This window comes from Phyllobates terribilis, unplaced genomic scaffold (genome assembly GCF_046119375.1).
Source record: "Phyllobates terribilis strain yellow unplaced genomic scaffold, ASM4611937v1 Scaffold_1__5_contigs__length_1240528914, whole genome shotgun sequence".
NCBI classification, from domain to species: Eukaryota; Metazoa; Chordata; class Amphibia; order Anura; family Dendrobatidae; genus Phyllobates; species Phyllobates terribilis.
The window spans coordinates 776,645,627-776,668,907 of record NW_027362761.1 but is presented as its reverse complement, the minus strand read 5'-3'; the positions used below and the strand labels follow the sequence as shown (position 1 = coordinate 776,668,907).

At 41.2% G+C, this 23,281-nt stretch overlaps 1 protein-coding gene across 2 annotated transcripts in view; it reads right to left on the bottom strand.

Annotated features, from left to right (window-relative positions):
• BMP2K (BMP2 inducible kinase) overlaps positions 1 to 23,281 on the bottom strand; it is a 309,977-nt gene that overhangs the window by 159,231 nt on the left and 127,465 nt on the right. For both annotated transcript variants that reach the window (XM_073636997.1, XM_073636998.1), the window contains 3 exons: positions 19,909 to 20,014; positions 11,174 to 11,316; positions 9,592 to 9,713 (listed from right to left, as the gene is read on the bottom strand). In XM_073636997.1, the coding sequence (XP_073493098.1) occupies positions 9,592 to 9,713; positions 11,174 to 11,316; positions 19,909 to 20,014 (371 nt within the window). The remainder of the gene's footprint in view (positions 1 to 9,591; positions 9,714 to 11,173; positions 11,317 to 19,908; positions 20,015 to 23,281) is intronic.

Genomic DNA, 23,281 nt, shown 5'->3' with positions numbered 1-23,281 from the left:
CACTCTCCCCAGTCCCTCAAGCTCGCTGCCTCGGGGTAACCCTGGATTCGGAACTCTCCTTCAAACCACATATCCAAGCCCTTTCCACTTCCTGCCGACTCCAACTCAAAAATATCTCCCGGATCCGCACATTCCTAAACCATGAATCTGCAAAAACACTAGTGCACGCCCTCATCATCTCCCGCCTTGACTACTGCAACCTCCTGCTCTGTGGCCTCCCCTCTAACACTCTCGCACCCCTCCAATCTATCATAAACTCTGCTGCTCGACTAATCAACCTGTCCCCCCGCTATTCCCCGGCCTCTCCTCTCTGTCAATCTCTTCACTGGCTCCCCATTGCTCAGAGACTCCAGTTCAAAACCCTAACCATGACATTCAAAGCCATTCACAACCTGTCTCCTCCATATATCTCCGACCTAGTCTCCCGTTACATACCTGCACGCAACCTCCGATCCTCACAAGATCTCCTGCTCTACTCTCCTCTTATCTCCTCCTCCCACAACCGTATACAAGATTTCTCCCGTGCTTCCGCCCTACTCTGGAACTCTCTACCCCAACGTATCAGACTCTCGCCTACCGTGGAAACCTTCAAAAGGAACCTGAAGACCCACCTCTTCCGACAAGCCTACAACCTGCAGTAACCACCGCTCCACCATACCGCTGCACGACCAGCTCTACCCTCACCTACTGTATCCTCACCCATCCCTCGTAGATTGTGAGCCCTCGCGGGCAGGGTCCTCGCTCCGCCTGTACCAGTCACTGTCACATTGTGTTCAAGATTATTGAAATTGTTCTTGTATTATACCCCCTTTTTCACATGTAAAGCGCCATGGAATAAATGGCGCTATAATAATAAATAATAATAATAATAATAAAATTGCTGCGGTGGAAAAAGGGGAATTACCTGTACCTATTCAGGATTTTTGGAGAGTTTTTTCTGAGGAGGAGTCGCAAATATTGCCTCCCCATAGAGACTATGATTGTACCATTGAATTTGTCCCTGGAGCGACTCTTCCTAAAAGTCGTTTATTTAATCTTACTATTCCTGAGAGAAAGGCTTTGGAGGAATACATACAGACAAGCTTGGCCGCCGGTCACATTAGGCCTTCCAAGTCTCCTGTGGCTGTTGGATTTTTTTTGGTTAAGAAGAAGGACGGCGGTTTACGTCCTTGTCTGGACTTTCGTGAGATTAATAAAATTACTGTACGCAATCCTTACCCACTGCCATTGATTCCTGATTTGTTTAACCAGTTAGTGGGGGACAAGTGGTTCTCTAAAATTGATCTCCGGGGGGCATACAATTTGTTGCGCATGAAGGAGGGTGATGAATGGAAGACTGCTTTTAACACTCCTGTGGGTCATTTTGAGAACCTGGTTATGCCTTTTGGTCTTACCAATGCTCCAGCATTTTTTCAGAATCTTATTAATGACATCCTTAGACCTTTGATCGGCAAAAATGTGGTTGTGTATTTGGATGACATTTTGATTTATTCACCTGATCTGGAGTCTCATTGGCGGAGCGTACGTGAGGTATTACAGTTATTAATTGACAATTCGCTTTTTGCTAAGCTGGAGAAATGTGAGTTTGCTGTACAGAGAATTAGTTTTTTGGGCTACATTATCTCCAGCGAAGGCTTTGAGATGGACCCTGTGAAGGTTCAGGCGGTTCAGGAATGGCCTAGGCCTATTGGTTTGAAATCGATACAGAGGTTTTTGGGTTTCGCCAATTATTACAGAAAATTCATTAAAAAATTTTCTATTATTGTCAAACCACTGACCGATCTCACCAGGAAAGGTGCTAATGCGGTTCAGTGGACTACTGAGGCCATTGAAGCTTTTGTGTTTCTAAAGGAGAGGTTCAGCTCTGCTCCTATCCTTATGCAGCCTGATGTGACTAAGCCATTTTTGGTTGAGGTTGATGCTACTTCGGTGGGGGTCGGTGCGGTGTTGTCTCAGGAAATCAAGGATGGAGTACATCCCTGTGCTTTTTTTTCAAAAAAATTTTCTGAGACTGAACTTAATTACGATATTGGTAATCGGGAATTGCTGGCTATTAAACTCGCATTTGAACACTGGCGTCATCTCTTGGAAGGTGCTGAATTTCCCATTCAGGTTTTCACTGATCATAAAAATCTGATCTATCTTGATGCTGCCAAGCGCTTGAATGCCCGTCAGGCTAGGTGAGCACTTTTTTTCTCGCGGTTTAATTTTTCCGTTACTTACATCCCGGGTACCAAGAATGTTAAAGCTGATGCTTTGTCTCGCAGCTTTTCTCCCATGGTCGGTGCTGAGGAGGAGGGGAGCATTTTACAAGAAGGTGTTGTGATTGCGGCATTGGACTCCGTTTTGGAAGATGAGATTCTTAAAGCACAGGAGAATGCCCCATCTAACACTCCCCATGGGAGGTTGTTTGTGCCTAGGACCTTTAGGAGAGATTTGTTTGTTGAGTGTCATGAGCCTCGGTTGGCAGGTCATCCAGGAATTTCTGAGACCAAGAGACTTGTGGGTCGCAGTTTTTGGTGGCCTGGATGGCAGAAGGAAGTCATTAAGTGGGTGCGTCAATGTACGGTGTGTGCTAGATCTAAGTCTTCACATACTCCTGCAGCAGGGTTGCTTTGCCCTCTGGAGGTTCCTAGTGCACCTTGGACACATCTGGCTATGGACTTTATTACTGACCTTCCCCCCTCTGAGGGTTTCACAGTCATCTGGGTGGTCGTGGACCGTTTTAGCAAGATGTGTCACTTGGTTCCTTTCATCAAACTGCCCTGCGCTAAGACACTCGCTAAGGCCTTTGTCAAGGAAATTGTCAGACTACATGGCGTTCCTACTGACATTGTGTCGGATAGGGGACCTCAGTTCGTGGCTCGTTTTTGGCGTGCTTTTTGTGACAGGTTGGGAGTTCATTTGTCGTTTTCATCCGGATATCATCCTGAGTCTAATGGCCAGACAGAAAGGAAGAATCAGGATGTTGAGCAGTTCTTGCGTTGTTTTGTGGCAGACAATCAGGAGGGGTGGTCTGAGTTTCTGTCACTTGCTGAGGTTTGCTCTTAACAACCATACATCCTCTTCTGCTGGTTGTTCGCCTTTTTTTTGTTGTTCTGGGAGACATCCGTCTTTTGGCTCATTCTCCAAATTGGTATCGGCTGTGCCTGAGGAGGAGAGTTTTTCCGGTGACTTGGAGAGAGTTTGGACGGATGTGCGTGGTAATCTTCAGGAGGCTAACAAAAAATCTAAGAGGTACTTTGATAGGAAACGGCAAGAGGTTTTGTTTGCTATTGGTGACATGGTTTGGTTGTCCTGTAAGAATCTGCGGTTGAGGATTCCTTCTAAAAAATTGGGTCCCAAGTTTGTAGGGCCCTTTAAGGTGCTTCAGGTAGTTAACCAATCTGCTGTTAGGTTGGAGGTTCCTACCTCCTGGAAGATTAATCCGGTGTTTCATGTTTCTCTGTTGAAAAGAGCTTGTGTGTCGGATGGAGACGTCTCTGCCACTGTTCCTCCGGTGGTGGAGGACGGGGAATACGAAATTTCACACATCCGAAATTCTAGACGGTATAGAGGGAGTTTGCAGTATCTCGTCGCTTGGAAAGGTTTCGGACCCGAGGATAACTCATTGGTGAGGGCGGATGATGTTTCTGCTTCCAGACTTGTCAGAGCGTTTCACAAGAGGTTTCCTGATAAGCCTGGGCCTAGGGGATCCAGAGGATCCTCATAGAAGAGGGGGTACTGTTAGAACTCTCCTGTTAGTTTTTTTCTATCTTGCTGGTCACATGACCTTGTTTGCCTATTTAATCCTGCTCCGCCCTCCTGGCCTTGCTGGACTTCATTGTAATTTCTACTCTTAAGTTAGCCTGGTGCTTAGTTACCTTTCTCAGTCTGTTTAGCTTGGTCTTCGGACCTTTATGTTCTATGTTGTGTGTTCGTCTTTTACTGCTACAATTTCTGCTAGGAGGTGCCCAACTTTATCCCAGTCCCTAGTTCTTGTAGGGATCCCTCCCTTGCATCTATAGGTCTTCGTACAGACTAGCCGAGGACTTTAGCGGGTCTGATCGCAGGATCAGGTTCCCCGTTACATCGTAGGGATCTAGCTTAGTTCTATTGTAGGGACAGATCTCCTTTCTTTCCTTAGTGCTTGTAGCAGATCATAACAGTGTACATGCAATCGCTGGGACTGAAACAGGAATGGTCATTGTTGCTTGGTAAACGGTGTATATAGCGCTCACTGTATGCAGCCCCTCCAATGCCAGAGAGAGTGTTTATTACATGTTAGTGAACTCAGAGTACTTGGTTTCTACACAGACAGTGGCGTACCGCCAATGGCGGCAGACCACGCCACTGCTACGGGGCCCGTGGCCGGAGGGGGCCCGTGAGGGCCCCAAGCAGCGTGGGAACGAGGAGGATAGGTGAGTAGGAGGTTGCGGCGGCAGAGGAGCGGGTTGCGGCAGTGGAGGAGCGGTGCACATGCAGTAGCTGGCTGCTGCAGCCACCACATGTCCCCGCTGCTAAAGGGACATGAATATTCCCTCTTCTCCACTCCCATGGGCGTGGAGAAGACGGAATATTCATTCTCTTTAGTAGCGGGCACGGAAGAGCGCTGAGCCCCGGCTCCTGCTGTCAGTGCAGAGGAGTGAATGTGCCGGCAGCAGCTCACCTCGGCTTCTGAGAGAGCGCGCTGCTCAGATGCCGACATGACCTGCAGCAGACAGGACGCTGCGCTGGAGCAGAGGTGAGGAAGGAAGGTGAGTATAAGTGTTTATTGTTTTATGTGTGCAGTGATTGGGGGGTTGAGGAGGCCACACATACCAGGAATGGGGGATTGAGGAGGCCACACATACCAGGAATGGAGGATTGAGGAGGCCACACATACCAGGAGGCCACACATACCAGGAATGGGGGATTGAGGAGGCCACACATACCAGGAATGGGGGATTGAGGAGACCACACATACCAGGAATGGGGGATTGAGGAGGCGACACATACCAGGATACTTGGATTGAGGAGGCCACACATACCAGGAATGGGGGATTGAGGAGGCCACACATACCAGGAATGGGGGATTGAAGAGGCCATACATACCAGGATTTGGGGATTGAGGAGGCCACACATACCAGGGATTAGGGGATTGAGAAGGCCACACATACCAGGATACTTGGATTGAGGCCACACATACCAGGAATGGGGGATTGAGGAGGCCACACATACCAGGATTGGGGGGTTGAGGAGGCCACACATACCAGGAATGGGGGATTGAGGAGGCCACACATACCAGGATTGGGGGATTGAGGAGGCCACACATACCAGGATTGGGGGATTGAGGACGCCACACATACCAGGATTGGGGGATTGAGGAGGCCACACATACCAGGAATGGGGGATTGAGGAGGCTACACATACCAGGGATTGTGGGGGCCACACATACCAGGGATTGTGGGGGCCACACATACCAGGGATTGTGGGGGCCACACATACCAGGGATTGTGGGGGCCACACATACCAGGGATTGTGGGGGCCACACATACCAGGGATTGTGGGGGCCACACATACCAGGGATTGTGGGGGCCACACATACCAGGGATTGTGGGGGCCACACATACCAGGGATTGTGGGGGCCACACATACCAGGGATTGTGGGGGCCACACATACCAGGGATTGTGGGGGCCACACATACCAAGAATTGTGGGGGCCACACATACCAGGAATTGTGGGATTGAGGGAGCCACATATATGATGATAGGGAAATTTACCAGTAGCTGCTGCATTTCCCACCCTAGGCTTATACTCAAGTCAATAGGTTTTCCCATTTTTATGTGGTAAAATTAGGGGCCTCGGCTTATATTCGGGTCGGCTTATTTAAAATATACGGTATTTTAAAATCAGTGAGTACGTGGTGCCCATAATACTGCAGGACTGTGGCGTGCATTATACTATATGGGGGCTGCATTTTACCCTATGGGGTGTGTAATATACTGTATGGAGGACTATGGGGAGTGCATTATATTCTATGGAGGACCATGGGAAGTTCATTATACTATATGGAGGATTATGGGGGGCGCATTATACTATATGGAGGTTTATGGGGGGAGCATTATACTATATGGAGGATTATGGGGGTGCATTATACTATATGGAAGATTATTGGTGGTGCATTATACTATATGGAAGGCTATGTGGGGCCATTATAATATTTTGAGGGCTATGTGGGGGGCCATTATACTGTATGAAAGCAATTATACAGTGTGAATGTTTGTGTGGGGTCATTATACTGTTTGGAGGGCTGTGTGGGGGCCATTATACTGTTTGGAGGGCTGTGTGGGGCCATGAGAGTGTATGGAGGGCTCTGTGGGGTTCACAGTTGGGGGATTATACTGTGTTAGGGTCACCATACTTTGCCGTGGGAGTTGAAGTGGGATACAATAGGGTCATTATACTGTGCATGTGGAGGAATGCACCATAGGGGTATCATGCTGTTTGGGGGGCACTTTTGTTGGCATCATACTTTATGGAGGCAATGAAGGAGGAATCTACGACTTCAGAAGGAGGTAAATTACTATGTAAAGGCTGGAAAGTTATGAGATCTGCTCTTCTGTGACACTGATAAATATTTATTTTTTTGTAGGGGGGGGCAATTAGAGCTTCTTGAATGGGGCCCCATGACTTCTATGTACGCCCCTGTACACAGATATCTCATTATAGTTAGATGACTGATGAGCTTACCCAATGTGATCATACCACAAACTGTCGTATCTAAAAATAAAGGGCTAGCCTACAGTGAGGGCCAATGTGAAAATTTCTAAAATTAATATTATTTAATAATGATAATACATGGGAGAAGTAGAGAAAGCAGTCAGCACATAGCATTAATTATATAAATTGTGCAGCTGTAGCAATTGGGAACCAGCTTTCAGGCACAGTCAGACTTCACAAAGAGAAGGCAGAGAGGGTTTATTACCATCTCTGCCTTCCCAATCACTGTAAACACAGGGCTGAACAAGCGCTGTGTATACAGGAAGCGCTGACAGCAATTCTTCCTGTGAACTCAGTGATCATGTGATCACTGGGTGTAGAGAGAGCAGCCAGGAGGTTGAATTTACTCTGTAAATGGGGCTTACATATTAGCCCGAGTTGCCGGGGAAATCAGATAAAAAAACAAAGCATTTAATTGTTGTAAAGTCCCCCAAAAATAAATTAAAATAGATTTTTTTTTTAAAGTGCTGCCAATCTTAATCACTACTACTAGCCACAGCCGAGTAAAAAAATAAATCACATATAGAAAACAAATATTTACAGAAAGGACAACAAATTGTAAAATGTATTTTAGTGGTCCTTTATTGTCATACAAAAATGTGAAAAACAGTCACATATTTCCTTTTTTTTTCCCAACTGATATCGGCAAAAAAAAGAAAGTATGAAAGTAACATAAAAATTAGACTCCTCATATCACGAAACCAAGATGCAAAAAGTATTTGAATATCGGAACGAGAACACTTTTAACACGCATACTAAAAAAACGGAAAATGTGCCTGGTCAGAAAGGAGGCAAATGACCTGGTTTTAAATTGGTTAATTTTATACCTGGCCTTGAAAATCCCCTTTAAGCAGCCAAGCAGATTCACTTTTTTTTCTTTAAATTAATAAATGGCATTTATACTACAATCAAAAGCTATAGGTCAAAATACTGCACAATATCAAGCACTGAAGAAGCATTTTCCATACAAAACTATTCCTGACAACAGACAGGTACATCTTCAAAACATTTCATCATAGTCAACATCAATATTACGTGACATGGCAGGAAGAGCAGAAGTCACATATTGTTTGACGTGTTGGCTTTTAATCATCTGCAAGTATGGTGTAAATGTAAGGATAACAGTATATTAAAAAAAAATAAAATACATACAACTGGATCCACGTGTTATGTGTTCTACTACACTTCTAAAAGGATATTAGAAAGTTGCCTACATCTGAAAACAGTAATCAACAACATTTTTTCCTTAAAGCGTTTGCTTCATGATTTCTTTTTAGGAACCCACTGTTCTCCTGCTTAAAGCAGGCGGTGAGCTGCCCAGTAGCATCATTACGCCATTGTCCAAACTCTGTGCTCTCCGATGCTGCAGCCAATGGCACTTGTACATCTGCAGCATCAGAACACAAGAGCACTGAAGATAGCCAATTCCAGTGATCCAGCCAGCTTAAAGCAGAGCTTACAAGCTCTATAGCAGATCAGATACCATTTTCCACATAACAGGTTCCCTTTAAAATATGATTCCAAGCTAATGTCTGTAATCATGGCTCATACAAGTTGCCTGGAAAACACTATACCCCTCTTTATTACTAGCTATAGTTTATTTTGTATTTTGTAGCACTCTATGCAAATTAAAGTCTCAAATTATGTACAAAGGAGATAAAAGAGGAGAAAATTAAATCCAATCAACTGAGCTACCCCTATAAGAAGTGGGGAAACAGTGGACTATTGCAACTCTCTACTTATTGGTCTCCATCTTACTAACTCTCCCCTCCCCAATAAGTCATGAATGCAGTAGCAAGGATTATATTCCTTTCCAACCGCTACACCGATGCCTCCACGCTGTGCCAGTCATTGCACTGGCTGCCCATCTGCTACAGAATCCAATATAAACGCATCACTCTCACCAACAAAGCGCTCCACAGTTCAGCATCACCCTACATCTCCTCCCTTGTCGCAGTCTACCACCATACCCATGTCCACTGTTATGCTAAGGACCTAAGACAAACATCTTCAATAATCCGAACCTCCCACTCCTGTCTCCAAGACTTCTCGCATGCTGCGCCAATCCCTTGGAATGCACTACCGTGGACAATTCGATTAATTCCCAATACCCAACAGTTTTAAGCGTAGTCTAAAAACGCATTTCTTTAGACTGGTCTATCACCTCACCTCACTTATCTAACTATCCCCATTTTGCCCATATAAAATTTTCTTCAAAATCAAGACCCTCATAGCATCTGTTCACACACCCCCATGTACTTAATGGTCCTCTGTGTCCGTACACATACGGGCTGGTGATCGGTTCATGCAGCGTTATGTGAATACCCTATTTATTATACTGATGGCTAGACCATACAATACAAGCATTTCTTACCATTTACCTTTCATTTCTCCCCTATTTCCTCATAGATTGTAAGCTTCCAAGCAAGGCCCTCACTCCTCTTGGTATCTGTTGAGTTATGTGTGATTCTGTAATGTCTTTATTGACTGTACAAGTCCCCTCTAAAATGTAAAGTGCTGTGAAATATGTTGGCGCTATAGAAATAAAGATTATTATTATTATTATTATTATTATTAATAATAAACCTTAGATGAGCAGTGAGGCTCAGGAGGGGATAGAACATTGCATGTGAGACCGGATTAACACTTGTATAAATTGGAAATTCTCCCGAATCCATGTCCAGCATCCATACCTGTTCTCCCAAATTAATTCTATGCAACCATACCTGTTTTTTGCTAGATGTGCATGAACAATAACTCAAAATTATTCACTTGCTTTTTGGATTTAAATGTACAAATAATATTTAAAATGAAGCACAAGCAACAACAGGAACATTTCAACAACTTACTTTTTAATTTCCTCTTCTACGATGTTTACTCCATCTTTTTGAGGGTTGAGAAATCTGTTTGTTGCGCTACCAAAGTCGCACAGCACATAATTCCCATTGTCATTTAACAAAATGTTCTCGACCTTAAATGAAGCAAAAAGATGGATTATAAAATGCTGGATGGAAATGGTAATCGGTTTGCAATGACAATTACATCCACTGCAAGTAATTATGTAGTAAACTACAATTAAAACACGCTGCTCCAGAATTCATCCATGAAGAACCATCATCAATCAAAAGAAAAGAAGGTAATGGGTTTGAAGTATGAGTGGTTATGTTATATTCCAGGCGAAAATATATTTACTAACAAATACCCAAGACACATTAGAGATATATGCAAAAATAAGATAATTTATTCACAAAACTACGTTATAATATAAAACGCATCACATAGAAGGTTACGGGGAGAAGACAGCTAAAACAATAAGGATTACAGGGTGTATCGTCCCAAAATAGCAGGGCAGAATAGTGAGCAATAATCCCAAGACAGTAGAACTCCCATACAATTTATGTAATAAAAGTATTCAACTTAGTCTTCATCGTAGTGACATGATATACAGCAAAATATAATACTGAGAATACAATAACAAAACTGTATGGGCCAAATATCAAAACTTATCAGCGAATAAGGTAATCTAAGTGCTGCAAATAATGCACGTAATACAAGATCAGAAGACCAGGTTGAATCGCTAATAAAGACGCTATGACTCACTGAGTCTGTTGCTGGCAGGCGAGGTATAGTCTGCCGGGGAGGAGCCAATTTTATTAATAGAGTCAGCCTCCAGGTGGCGGCAGAATATGCCACGGTTACAATGTCTCCCAATAGCACGAACGAGAAATAAGGAATGAGAAGCGGGTTGTCCAAGTAGTGGACAACCCCTTTAAAATGATCCTGTTAACAATTTGTAACATCCAGTGCCTGTCATCTGTGTTTCCACTTCAGTCCCTGGGACGCAGTGATCCTGTTTAATTCCTGGGTTTGTTGGTGCTGCTTAATCAGAGAGCTATGGGGTTAATTCCTGGCTCCTCCTTGTGAGCCCTGGCCGGGAGGCTCTTGTATTTAAACCCCTGAACCTTGACTCTCACTGCCAGTTAAAAAGTTCTTCTCTGGTTCTGTGCTATCTGCTCCTGCTTTACTTGTTTGAATTCTGCTGTCTGACTGCGGCCTATTTCCTGACCATTTTTGACTTCTGATTTTGTGCCCTCCTGGTTCTGACCCAGCTACCTTGACTTCTCTTTCCTTTGGTTCTGGCCAACAGCCCTTCTATGGAAGCAATCCAGTTAGACCAGATCCCTATACAGGGGATAAAGGGCAAAGGTGAGGGCATCCACTGGAATCTGCCAGAGTGGCTAGCACCAAATCTGTTGAAGTAGCCTTTTTGAGCTTATGGCCTTTGACAGACTTTATACAATCAAACCATTAAATTCTTTACATTCAGTGATATTCTGATTTATGCATTTATGGTTCACCATATTAGTTCTATGTCATAGTTATTTGATTGGATCAGTGAAAGATTAGATTGCAAGATAAGCAAATTCTGACCTTTAGATCCCGATGAACTATTGGCGTTTTGCATTGGTGAAGCCTGGCCACTGCTTCACAAGAGTCACAGAATATCCTTAAGACCTCCGCTTCCGAAAATCCTGACTGCAGCCTTTGATTCATTTGGTTCACAACTTGTCCAGCTAATAAATAAAGAAGGTATTTAATACACCATTTTAGTGACAGTTTCCCCAAGAATAAAATATGCTGTTGAACTCATTTGCCATAGATGAATGGACAGACAGATATAAAAAGGCAGACAAGCCCCCAGATAAAGGCATAATGTACAGAGAGATACATTACATTTATAGGAAACAAGTCCAATTTACAGAACACATATTATAGGATCTGCATGCTCAATCATACAGGGCAATTCTATGCACAAATACTTGCAATCACACTCTATAAAAAGGGCTTTAGAAATAGTATGTCCTCCAAAGAATGAGGACAACGGTAAGAAATAAGAAAGACGTTTATGTCTGTGTCCATCTGTAATGTAACTACAGTACAGACCAAAAGTTTGGACACACCTTCTCATTTAAAGATTTTTCTGTATTTTCATGACTTTCAAAATTGTACATTCACACTGAAGGCATCAAAACTATGAATTAACACATGTGGAATTATATACTTAACAAAAAAGTGTGAAACAACTGAAATTATGTCTTATATTCTAGGTTCTTCAAAGTAGCCACCTTTTGCTTTGACGGCTGCTTTGCACCACTCTTGGCATTCTCTTGATGAGCTTCAAGACGTAGTCACCGGAAACGGTCTTCCAACAATCTTGAAGGAGTTCACAGAGATGCTTAGCACTTGTTGGCCCTTTTGCCTTCACTCTGCGGTCCAGCTCACCCCAAACCATCTCGATTGGGTTCAGGTCTGGTGACTGTGGAGGCCAGGTCATCTGATGTAGCACCCCATCACTCTCCTTCTTGGTCAAATAGCCCTTACACAGCCTGAAGGTGTGTTTGGGGTCATTGTCCTGTTGAAAAATAAATGATGGTCCAACTAAACACAAACCGGATGGAATAGCATGCCGCTGCAAGATGCTGTGGTAGCCATGCTGGTTCAGTATGCCTTCAATTTTGAATAAATCCCCAACAGTGTCACCAGCAAAGCACCTCCACACCATCACACCTCCTCCTCCATGCTTCACGGTAGGAACCAGGCATGTAGAGTCCATCCGTTCACTTTTTCTGCGTCGCACAAAGACACGGTGGTTGGAACCAAAGATCTCAAATTTGGACTCATCAGACCAAAGCACAGATTTCCACTGGTCTAATGTCCATTCCTTGTGTTCTTTAGCCCAAACAAGTCTCTTCTGCTTGTTGCCTGTCCTTAGCAGTGGTTTCCTAGCAGCTATTTTACCATGAAGGCCTGCTGCACAAAGTCTCCTTTTAACAGTTGTTGTAGAGATGTGTCTGCTGCTAGAACTCTGTGTGGCATTGACCTGGTCTCTAATCTGAGCTGCTGTTAACCTGCGATTTCTGAGGCTGGTGACTCGGATAAACTTATCCTCAGAAGCAGAGGTGACTCTTGGTCTTCCTTTCCTGGGGCGGTCCTCATGTGAGCCAGTTTCTTTGTAGTGCTTGATGGTTTTTGCAACTGCACTTGGGGACACTTTCAAAGTTTTCCCAATTTTTCGCACTGACTGACCTTCATTTCTTAAAGTAATGATGGCCACTCGTTTTTCTTTACTTAGCTGCTTTTTTCTTGCCATAATACAAATTCTAACAGTCTATTCAGTAGGACTATCAGCTGTGTATCCACCTGACTTCTGCACAACACAACTGATGGTCCCAACCCCATTTATAAGGCAAGAAATCCCACTTATTAAACCTGACAGGGCACACCTGTGAAGTGAAAACCATTTCCGGTGACTACCTCTTGAAGCTCATCAAGAGAATGTCAAGAGTGTGCAAAGCATCATCAAAGCAAAAGGTGGCTACTTTGAAGAACCTAGAATATAAGACATATTTTCAGTTGTTTCACACTTTTTTGTTAAGTATATAATTCCACATGTGTTCATTCATAGTTTTGATGCCTTCAGTGTGAATGTACAACTTTCAAAGTCATGAAAATACAGAAAAATCTTTAAATGAGAAGGAGTGTCCAAACTTTTGGTCTGTACTGTATGTTAAAGGGGTTATGCAGGAATATATATATTTTTTTTTTTACTATGGGCCTAAGAACTAACACATAGGTTGTTGCTAACTACCTGCCTGTTCTATAGAGCGCCGGCTCAGAGCGCTTACAGACTGTTCCGGCGATTCAGCTGCCTCATCTCAACAGAGTAGCTCTTCCTCTTTATGGCTGCTCAGTTGACGGTGCGTGACTGCTGACAGATCATTGATTGCCAGCTTCCCGCAGTTAGGCAGCGGAGAGCTGGCTGTCAATCAGCATGACATCAGCAGTCATGCCCAGAGTGAAAGAGAAGCAGCTACTGTCATCGTGATGTCAGTGGAAGCCACAGAATGGTCTGTGACCACTCTGAGCTGGCAGTGATCGATGGAAGGCAGTTAGTTAGCAGCTACCTGCCAGTTAGTTCTTAGGCTAATAGTAAAAAAATAAAGTAGTCCAAGATAACCCCTTTAATAAGTGAATATAGAGGGACGGTGACCAGTCTCTCTATTTTTATGAACAGATCTTCTAATTTAGGGTATGTTGACACAATGTTTTTTTTTTTCATGCGAGTTTGCAGCGGGTCCACACTTAAACCCACATGAAAAAGCGCTACGTAAGGGCTTAAAAAAATTAACATATGCATTTCTAACTTTTAAAATTTCTAACTAGCTCCTCATGTGTTCAGGCTTTTAAACTTCTTCTGACCACTTCAGGTGCCCAAAGATGCTAAGAGATTAGAAGTGAGCGGATCGTTCTTCAGGTATCTTCTGCTTGAGAGAAGGTTCATACTTACAATATAAGTCAAGGGAAAGGCTAGAAAAGACACCCAGGCGTTTTTGCTTCAAAATCTGCATAAAAACATCTTTGAATAATCGTATTATTGATTATAACCCCTTCCTGACCGGTGATTTTCTCTTTTAGCGCTTTCGTTTTTGCCTCGCCATCTTCCAAGAGCCATAAATGTCTTATTTTTTTTATCTACAGTATATAGCTGTACGAGGGACTGATTTTTGTAGGATGAATTACACAATTCATTTTAACATACAATAAACTGAAAAACGAGAAAAACAAATCCAAATTCAGCGAAACTGGAAAAAGAAAAAAAGCAATTCCAGTATGGTGTTTGGGAGAGGTAAAACTAACCTGGCAATATGATTCCGCAGGTCAGTACGATTACGGCAATAGCAAACTTGTAAAGTTTCTTTTCTTTTTAAGAAGTGAAAAAAGTACAGAAGTTTGTTTAGAAAAATAAAAACCGGTAACACTTATATTTTTACATAAATGGAGCTGTGTGGGGCTTGGTTTAGCGCGGTGAACGGACATTTTTATTGATACTATTCTGGGATAGGTGCGACTTTTTGATCGCTTCTTATTGTATTTTTTACGGTAAAGAATATTTATACCGTGTTAGCCAGTAGATAGAACAATGTTAGAATCTGAGAGTCCTCAGTGGTTGACACCTTTTAATGGCTAACTGAAAAGATGGTAAACATAGCAAGCTTTCGAGACAACTCAGGTCTCTTCCTCAGGCTAATAATAATAATAATAATAATAATTATTATTAGCCTGAGGAAGAGACCCGAGTTGTCTCGAAAGCTTGCTATGTTTACCATCTTTTCAGTTAGCCATTAAAATTATCAACCACTGAGGACTCTCAGATTCCAACATTGTTGTATTTTTTACAGCACCCGAAAAAAAATAGATTCTGACGTTTAGTTATTTGTTTTTTTTGCTCTATAGCCTTTTCCGTACAGGTTAATTTATGTTAGATTTTGATAAATCATACTGTTTAGGACATAGAGATATCAAATATTTTCAAATTAAAAAATATAGATATATTGATTTTTAATTGGGGGAAAGGGATTGATTCAAATGTTTATATTATTAAACACTTTTTATTTATCTACTATTTTGTAGTCCACTATTGGGGACTTGAACCTGCGATCATCTGATCACTTGTTCTATATAGTTATAACATAGTAATGAATTGTAAAGAGAAAAATCACAGTCTCCTATGAAGACCAGCCATGGGCTAATCTTTTGTAGGAGCTCTGTGATGGCAGGCATGGGGGTCTTCAGATGGCCCCTGGCTGCCATGGCAACTATCAGCACTCCGCAATCGTATGTGTTTATGTGGACAATGGAGCAGAATCCCTTCAAAATCCTTGTTAAAAACTTTTGTGTGAAGGTAACCTAGGGTTTATCCACCCCAGACATTCCATTTAAATTACACAGTTATGTTCACACAGAATTTTTAAGTGGATTTTTCAGGCTGAAAAGTCCATGTGAAAAAGAAAAAAAACTTTTTTGGTACATTTTTTTGACAGTTTTTCTGTATGGGGCATATTTTCTGCTTCAGAAGTCAACTTTGGAGAGGTTCTTTCAAGCAAAATCGCTTCCAGAATTGACACGCTGCACCTTTTTCCAAATGTGAAAAAAATCAGCGCCTGGTGCACTATAGATACGTTTTCCCACTGAAATCAATAGAAAGCTTATTCAAAGAGAATGTGCTGAGGGTTTTCACGTGGATTTTGGAGCAGAATCTGCTCTCTTAGAATATGTTCACATTGAGTTTCTTGATGTGGATTTTTCCAGCTGAAAAGTTTACACCCGAATAAGTTTTGGGGAGTGTTTTTTCCTGCTTCAGTTAAGAGTAGTCAAATTTGGAGAGGTTTCTCCATTGACATTTGCTTCTTTTTATACCATCTGCAGTACAGATGTGTTTTCCCATCTATAGAAAGCTTATTCAAAGAGTATACTGTTTTTTCATGTGGATTTTGGAGAATATTCTGTTATATCAAAAACCACGGTGTGAACATACCCTAAAATTGCAGACTTTGGTGATTTTACATGAACACTAAGGGTACGTGCACACAATGTGTTAAACTCAGGCAGTTTCTGAGTCGGAATCCACCTAAAAAATACATTGTGTGCATATACCCTCACCCAGAATTTACTAATAGGGTGCATGGGCTTTCGTAATCAACCCCTTTACTTTACAGTCCTAGGACAACATCTGCAAGGAGTTTGTATGTTCTCCTGGTGTTTGTGTAGTTTCCTCCGGTTTCCTCCCACACTCCAAAGACATACTGATAGGGAATGTAGATTGTGAGTCCTAATGGGGATAGTGTCGATAATGTCTGTAGAGTGCTGTGGAATTAATGGTGTTACATAAGTGAGCATAATAATAATAAAACTGAGCACAATAAACTACAACAAAGATTACAATGGCTACAAAAGAGAATGGCTACAAAAACCATCTCCTTCTGTTGGACCCTTCATGTCCACTTGTAAAAACTGGAAAACCCTATTTTTCCTTGACCATTTCTTCCATCTTCCCTGAGATAAATCCCAAATAGGTCTCAACTCTGTCTGGCAACCTTCTCGGTCATAATAAAGGTATGCTAGAAAACAAGCGTTTTAGGCAGCAATTGTGTTTAGTCTGTAACTAAACATTATGGGCAGTCAGGAGGTAGTTAAAAACCCGAGGCATTTTAAGATTGAAAGCCCTTTTGTGCTTATTATGATCCAATCATCCTCACAGTCTTCTAAGATGCCAACAGCTTAGATATACTGAGTGGATTTGTCATTTCAGAAACAGTTCATCAGTCAAGAGTTTAAAGGCTGGTTCACACTTTAATATCTCGAGCTGTCATGCTGGATCTCATCTAAGACACCTACATAAAAATGCAAAGCAACGACGTGTAGTTTAAAGTGATGGGCATTTCAATAAAGGACTCTTACAAAAAGATTTTATTTTAAATGTGTATTTTACGTGGCTTGAAAGCTTTATATGTCCCTGGCCATGGATGAGACCGGCATAGCAAACATCTAGTCCTCCACTGCTCAGCGCACAGATGCGGAATCATTGGCCAACAAAGGTACCTACAGCAGCCAAATTATTGGGCATACTGTATGCATGCAAGATGTTCTTCACTTACAGACCAGCCAACTGCTTATGTTCCATGTGCTATGTAATATGAAATTATATCTGGGTATATTTTTAAAACTTTTTGCTGTTTAAAGCAAGCTCAATGGCCATCAACTAAATACATAGGTCAGTTTGGAGCCAGTCAATGGCAGCTAACTTTTTGGGTTGTTCTTTATTGGATTTCTTATTGAATAGCAGCTAAAAAAAACTATATGCTGAAATGATAGAACAGGCTCCTAATGTCTACTGTAGTTTGTTGGCCATTCTGATAACACATCTAGTTTTGAACAACATCTGCCAAAAAATAAGGAGGTTGTTTTCATGCATCCGACGTTCATGGTTCAAGTATGGAACTCAATACACGGACAGGCCGTCTGTCTCCTGACCAAACTTGACAGCCGTGTAGGCATATATGAGGCTGTGGTGTTCAGGTCAAGAGATCCATGGCCAGTCCGTAGTAGGACCTGTAATGTCATGTGTGTGAAGGTGGCCTTAATCGATGCAGTTCCCAGTTCAGAAATCCTATTATCCAGAGCAGAGAATGGCTACTAAAACAATCTTGTTCTGGTGAATCCAGTCCGTGCATTACATACTGTATCTCTGTGCAAGGAAATGCCTTGAAATAGCATATAAGGCTGAAGATTAGTGGGAGTTTTGTATAGGATTCCTATCGATCAGCAGTTGATGATACATATTTGCAATCTGCCTTCACTTTGTAATAGCAGGAAAACCCTATTAATGGTTTATTATTACATGAGTTAGGGAGTGCACATAGCATTATTTAGATGCCGAAGTACCGTTTAGTTTTTCCCGTAAAAGTCACTTCATAAAAATGTAGACTGAAGAGTCTTTTCAGCATATTTATTTTAAATTGAATGTATTAATAGTGATTGGCTCCTGAAAAACGGACCGGTCACTTCTTTTAACCTCTTCACAGCTTTGGAAGCCTAAATTGGCTAAAAAAAAGCTCAAAGACACTAAGGATATGAACGACAAGTTGTTTTACATTGCTGTGCACATGTTCATTCTTATTCGCACTTATTAGCGCTTCTTCGGGCAGGTTCCAGGCTAAATCCACCTTAAAAAGACTTCGCTAGTACACAACCTACAAGGATACGGGAATGTGCAAAGTTTGATTTCAGCAAATTATTGCCTCAGTTCTGCGAATTTGGAGAATAAACTTACTATTCACATGTTGACATGTAAAATTGTAACAATTCCTTTTCCAAAATTGGAAGTCCAATTACTGTTTTTAGCATATGAAATTTGCACATGTATTATCCTCTGCACATTCAAATTCTAGACGGTTATAGCCAATATGGAAAGAAATGCGTTACCGTTCTGAAAACATGCATTTAACTAGGGCTGCACCTGCATGAGGCAGCATATTCCATCAGGTACTCCTATTCCCACCAATATATACACACCATATTTTTCCATATCAATACTTACATTAAAAAAAAAAAAACAGAAATTGTACAAATGTTTGCACTGTCCGCTAAGCTCAATATTAGACTCATATTTCTCGTTCTTTTCAAGATCCACAAAAGAATAGGTAGCAATAAACTGGTTTTCAGGAGGGACTGGGAAGCAAATAGAGCGCAAATAGGGCTTAACCAATTAAATATATATTGAAACAGTGAGTGCTGGTAGTGTTGTAATTGCAACAATCTTTAAGCATATAGCAGCTGCTGCAGACCACGGGTCATCAGCCCAAGAGAAATGCTGTGCGGAATTGAAGCGGTATTCCTGGCGCTGCTGGCAGAATCCCACGAATGGACTCAGGAGATGAAGGAGTATAAGACACAATATTTACTGGGCGGTTACAATGTCTATGCGTTTCGAAGTTATCCAACTTCTTCAGGACATAACCACAATGAAGATCCATTAATACAGAAGTTTTTGAAAAATTAATAAAAATTGTTGATATTAACCTTTTCAAAGTATCTGATAAAAATTACATACAGTATTTTGCAAAGGTTGATATCAACAATTTTTTTATAATTGACATTATTTCACAAGGGTCAGTAAGTGTGATCTTCCATCTTTTTTCTATTTTTATTCTAATTGTTTGTAAAATTCACTAACGGACTGTGACTGAACTTTGATATGTCATGTGCCTTTTGCCGCTTTTTTTTCAAAACTTCTGCATATATAACTGTTGGTTTGTCAATTGATCTTCATTGTGGTTATGTCCTGAAGAAGTTGGATAACTTTGAAACGCATAGACATTGTAACCATCTAATAAATATTGTGTCTTATACTCCATCTCCTGAATCCAGGAATGTGAATGATGGATCTGGCTTTACATTTCATTGTAATCTTGTGTGTGATTAAAATGAGACTGATAAAAGTCATCTTTACAGAACAGGAAGTGTGAGTATAGTATAAGACCTAGTGGCCAGCGTGAAAATTGCAACATCTGCGAATTTTTACAAATTAACGTAAAAAACTGCTTCATTTTCGGATTCCCTTTAAATTGTCCCTTGCTTGTATATGTGTGTTTGAGGTAGAGAAATAAAACTAGTAAATCACAACACGTACAGAGCTGGGAGATATGTCAGTGCTACATGAATAATTATAACAATATATGAATCAATATATTGAATGATATTGCGTTCAGATTTGTACATTAGGGTTTTGTTTTTTTTTCCATAATAAAATAATAGTTGATGCTTACATCTGCAGTACTCCATAAGGATAAGGATCTCCCAAACATTATCACTTGAAGAGTTTATGGCACAGTCTATGTATCCAACAATATTCTTATGGCCGGATAGCTCCTTCTGCAAAAGATAAAGAAAATATTGGCAGAAAACACAATAAACATCATGTATGATATTGGAAAATATGGCAAGCTTAGTGTTAAGACTGTATTGCAACATTGAGGCACAACTGAGAGCAGATTGTGTTAACCCTACAAACCTTTATCTACTTCATGCAAACTTGTTAACATTGGCATATTACCCTAGGAAATTATCACATTAGGTGTTAACTAGCTAGGCCAAAATCCTGTTAACATACAATGGCTTGCAAAGTATTCACTCCCTTGTCATTTTTTTGTGTTTTGCTACCTCACAACCTGGAATTTCACCTGGAGTTTTTTTTTAGGGTTTCCATCAGTTCATGTAATGAACATGCCTACAACTGTGAACATTTGGTTCTCTTTTTATTGTGAAGCAAATAACAAATAAGACAAAATACCTGAAAACTTCAGTGTGCAAAACTATTTACCCCCCCTAAAGTCAGTACTTTGTAGAGGCTCCTTTTGCGGCACTAACAGTTGCAAGTCACGTCGAGTAAGTCTCTATGTGTGTTCCACATGTTGCTACTGGGATTTTTGCCTATTCCTCAAGGAAAAACTGCTCCAGCTCCTTCAAGTTAGATTGTTTCCTCTGGTGAACAGCAATCTTCAGGTCTGACCACAGATTCTCAATTGGATTAAGGTCTGAGCTTTGACTAGGCCTCTCCAAAACATTTACACGTTTCCCCTTAAACCACTCGAGCGTTGCTTTAGTAGTATGTTTTGGATCATTGTCCTGTTGAAAGGTGAACCTCCGTCCCAGTTTCAAATCACTGACAGGCAAACAGGTTTTGCTGAAGAATATCCCTGTATTTCGCACCATCCATCTTCCTTTCAACTTGGACCATTTTCCCAGTACCTGCTGCGGAAAAACATCCCCACAGCATGAAGCAACCACCACGATGTTTCACTGTGGGGATGGTGTTCATGGGGTAATGAGCTGTGTTGGTTTGGTGCGAGACATAGCATTTACCTTGGAGGCCAAAAAATGTTCAATTTTGGTCTCATCTGACCACAGCACCTTTCTTCATACATTTGGAGAGTCTCCCACATGTCTTTTGGTAAACTCAAAATGAACCTTACCATTTTTGTGTGTAAGTAAAGGCTTTTTTCTGCACACTCTTCCATAAAGCCCACCTCTATGGAGTGTACGGCTTATTGTGGTCATATGGAAAGATGCTCCAATTTCTGCTTGGGAACTTTGCAGCTCCTTCAGGGTTACTTTTGGTCTCTGTGCTGCATCTCTGATTAATGCCCTCCTTGCACGGGCTGAGAGTTTTGGTGGGCGGCTCTCTCTTGTCAGGGTGGTTGTGGTACCATATTCTTTCCGTTTGATGATAATGGATTTGATGGTGCTCTGGGGGATCATCAGAGATTGGAATATTTTTTTCTAACCCAACCCTGACTTGTGCTTCTCAACAACTTTGCCCATGACTTGTTTGGAGATCTCTTTGGTCTTCATTGTGTTGTCTGGTTAGTGGTGCCTCTTGCTTAATGGTGCCTCTTGCTTAATGGTGTTGCAGCCTCTGTGGCCTTTCAGATAAAGTGTGTATCTACTGACATGCCATGTGACACTTAGATTGCGCACAGGTGGACTTCCTTTCACTAAGCATGTCACTTTAGAAGATAATTGTTTGCACCTGAAATTTTTGGGGGTTTTATAGCAAAAGGGGTGAACACATATACACATGACAATTTTTAGTTATTTGATCCCATAAATTTCATTTATGCCTATATTTTTCTCACTTCACCAACTTAGACTATTTAGTGCTGATGCATCACACACAAATCGGATTACAAAAATACTTAAACACAGGCTGTAATATAATAAAATAGGTAAAAAGCCAAGGAAGTAAATACTTTTGCAAGCTACTGTAGTAGATATTCCAAGGTTAATGACCACATTGACAACCTCTAAAAACTCAAAAGTGTATAAGGTCCCACGTGTGTAACATACATTTCTTCAATATCTACAGTATCTATAGAGGGTAAAGGTCATCAGAAAATAACCTATTGTTTAAATTAGGTTTTTGTGTTGAATGTGTTTTTCGGCAATTTTTTTCCCCATATAATGATCTTAATTAAAAACAAAAAAATTAGAAAATATGCAATGTACAAACTGGCCACTGGGGCTTTTCTAGACTCAAACTTCCTGTTGTTTCAGGAAACCACTTGTACATTAGCCACAATGTACAGACTCTTACCTATCCCTTGTAAAGAATAATCTAGTAAGTGTATGTAAAGGTCATTGTGAAAGGAAGGGTAGCAAGGATCAGCTGTTATTAAAGTCTATTGTGAATAGTAGACCCTGTGCCATCAACTGTGTACAAAGGTGTTATATATCATTGTAATCCTGCCCCTAATTATAAGGAACCTGCTGTAAATTCTTCCTGAAAAGACAGGAAATATAAGTCAAAAATACCTCTAGTGACCTGTGTGAAAATTGCAAGACTACGAATTGTAATTTTTTTTTTTTTTTTAACAAAAAGCGCAATATTGAGAAAAAAAAAACATTGCCAAAAGTTTTAAGAAATAATGTAACACAAAAACCTGGTTAAAACAACAGGTAATTTTCTGACGGCACATTCCCTATAAATCAATCAGCCAACAAGCAGAGGATCACATACATTATTCTGTGTTTTCTGCATAATGAATCATGAATTTCCTGATTTTGCGCGTTCAACATCAACTTCATCAAGCTGTAACTTACATGAAGCGCCATTAAGTACAGTGGCTTCTACGTGAAATAGCAGTAAACTTGTACCTTATGTCCAATCAATAATAATAACAAAACAGACAAAATCCTAAGGCTTCTTTTCAAGTTTCTATAGACACAGCAAAATTTTGCATTAAAGGGAAAAAATACATTCTTTTTCAGTGACATCAATCACCAAAAGGCAAATTATTTTTTCCAGCCTCTAGGGGGGATACATAATACAGTTATTCATGTTTCTCTTACCCGGCACATGAATAGATCAATCATGAGTCCATCTACACTAGTACATGCAAACCATTTTAACAGCAGCATTTGCCCCTGGGGTAGCCTGGGTCTTCTCAATCAGTGTCATATACATTGGTCTAACTAATAATACAGATATTTAATATGTTTTGTATACTATTGAAGTTTTTGTTTTTCCTTATACATAAGATGCTGATATAGCCAAAAGCTGCCTTTGATCCGCCCCTTGAAGAAGCGACGGCGAAACGTGTAGTGTGTGTATGTGAGGGAGGACAATCCATATGCAGCTGA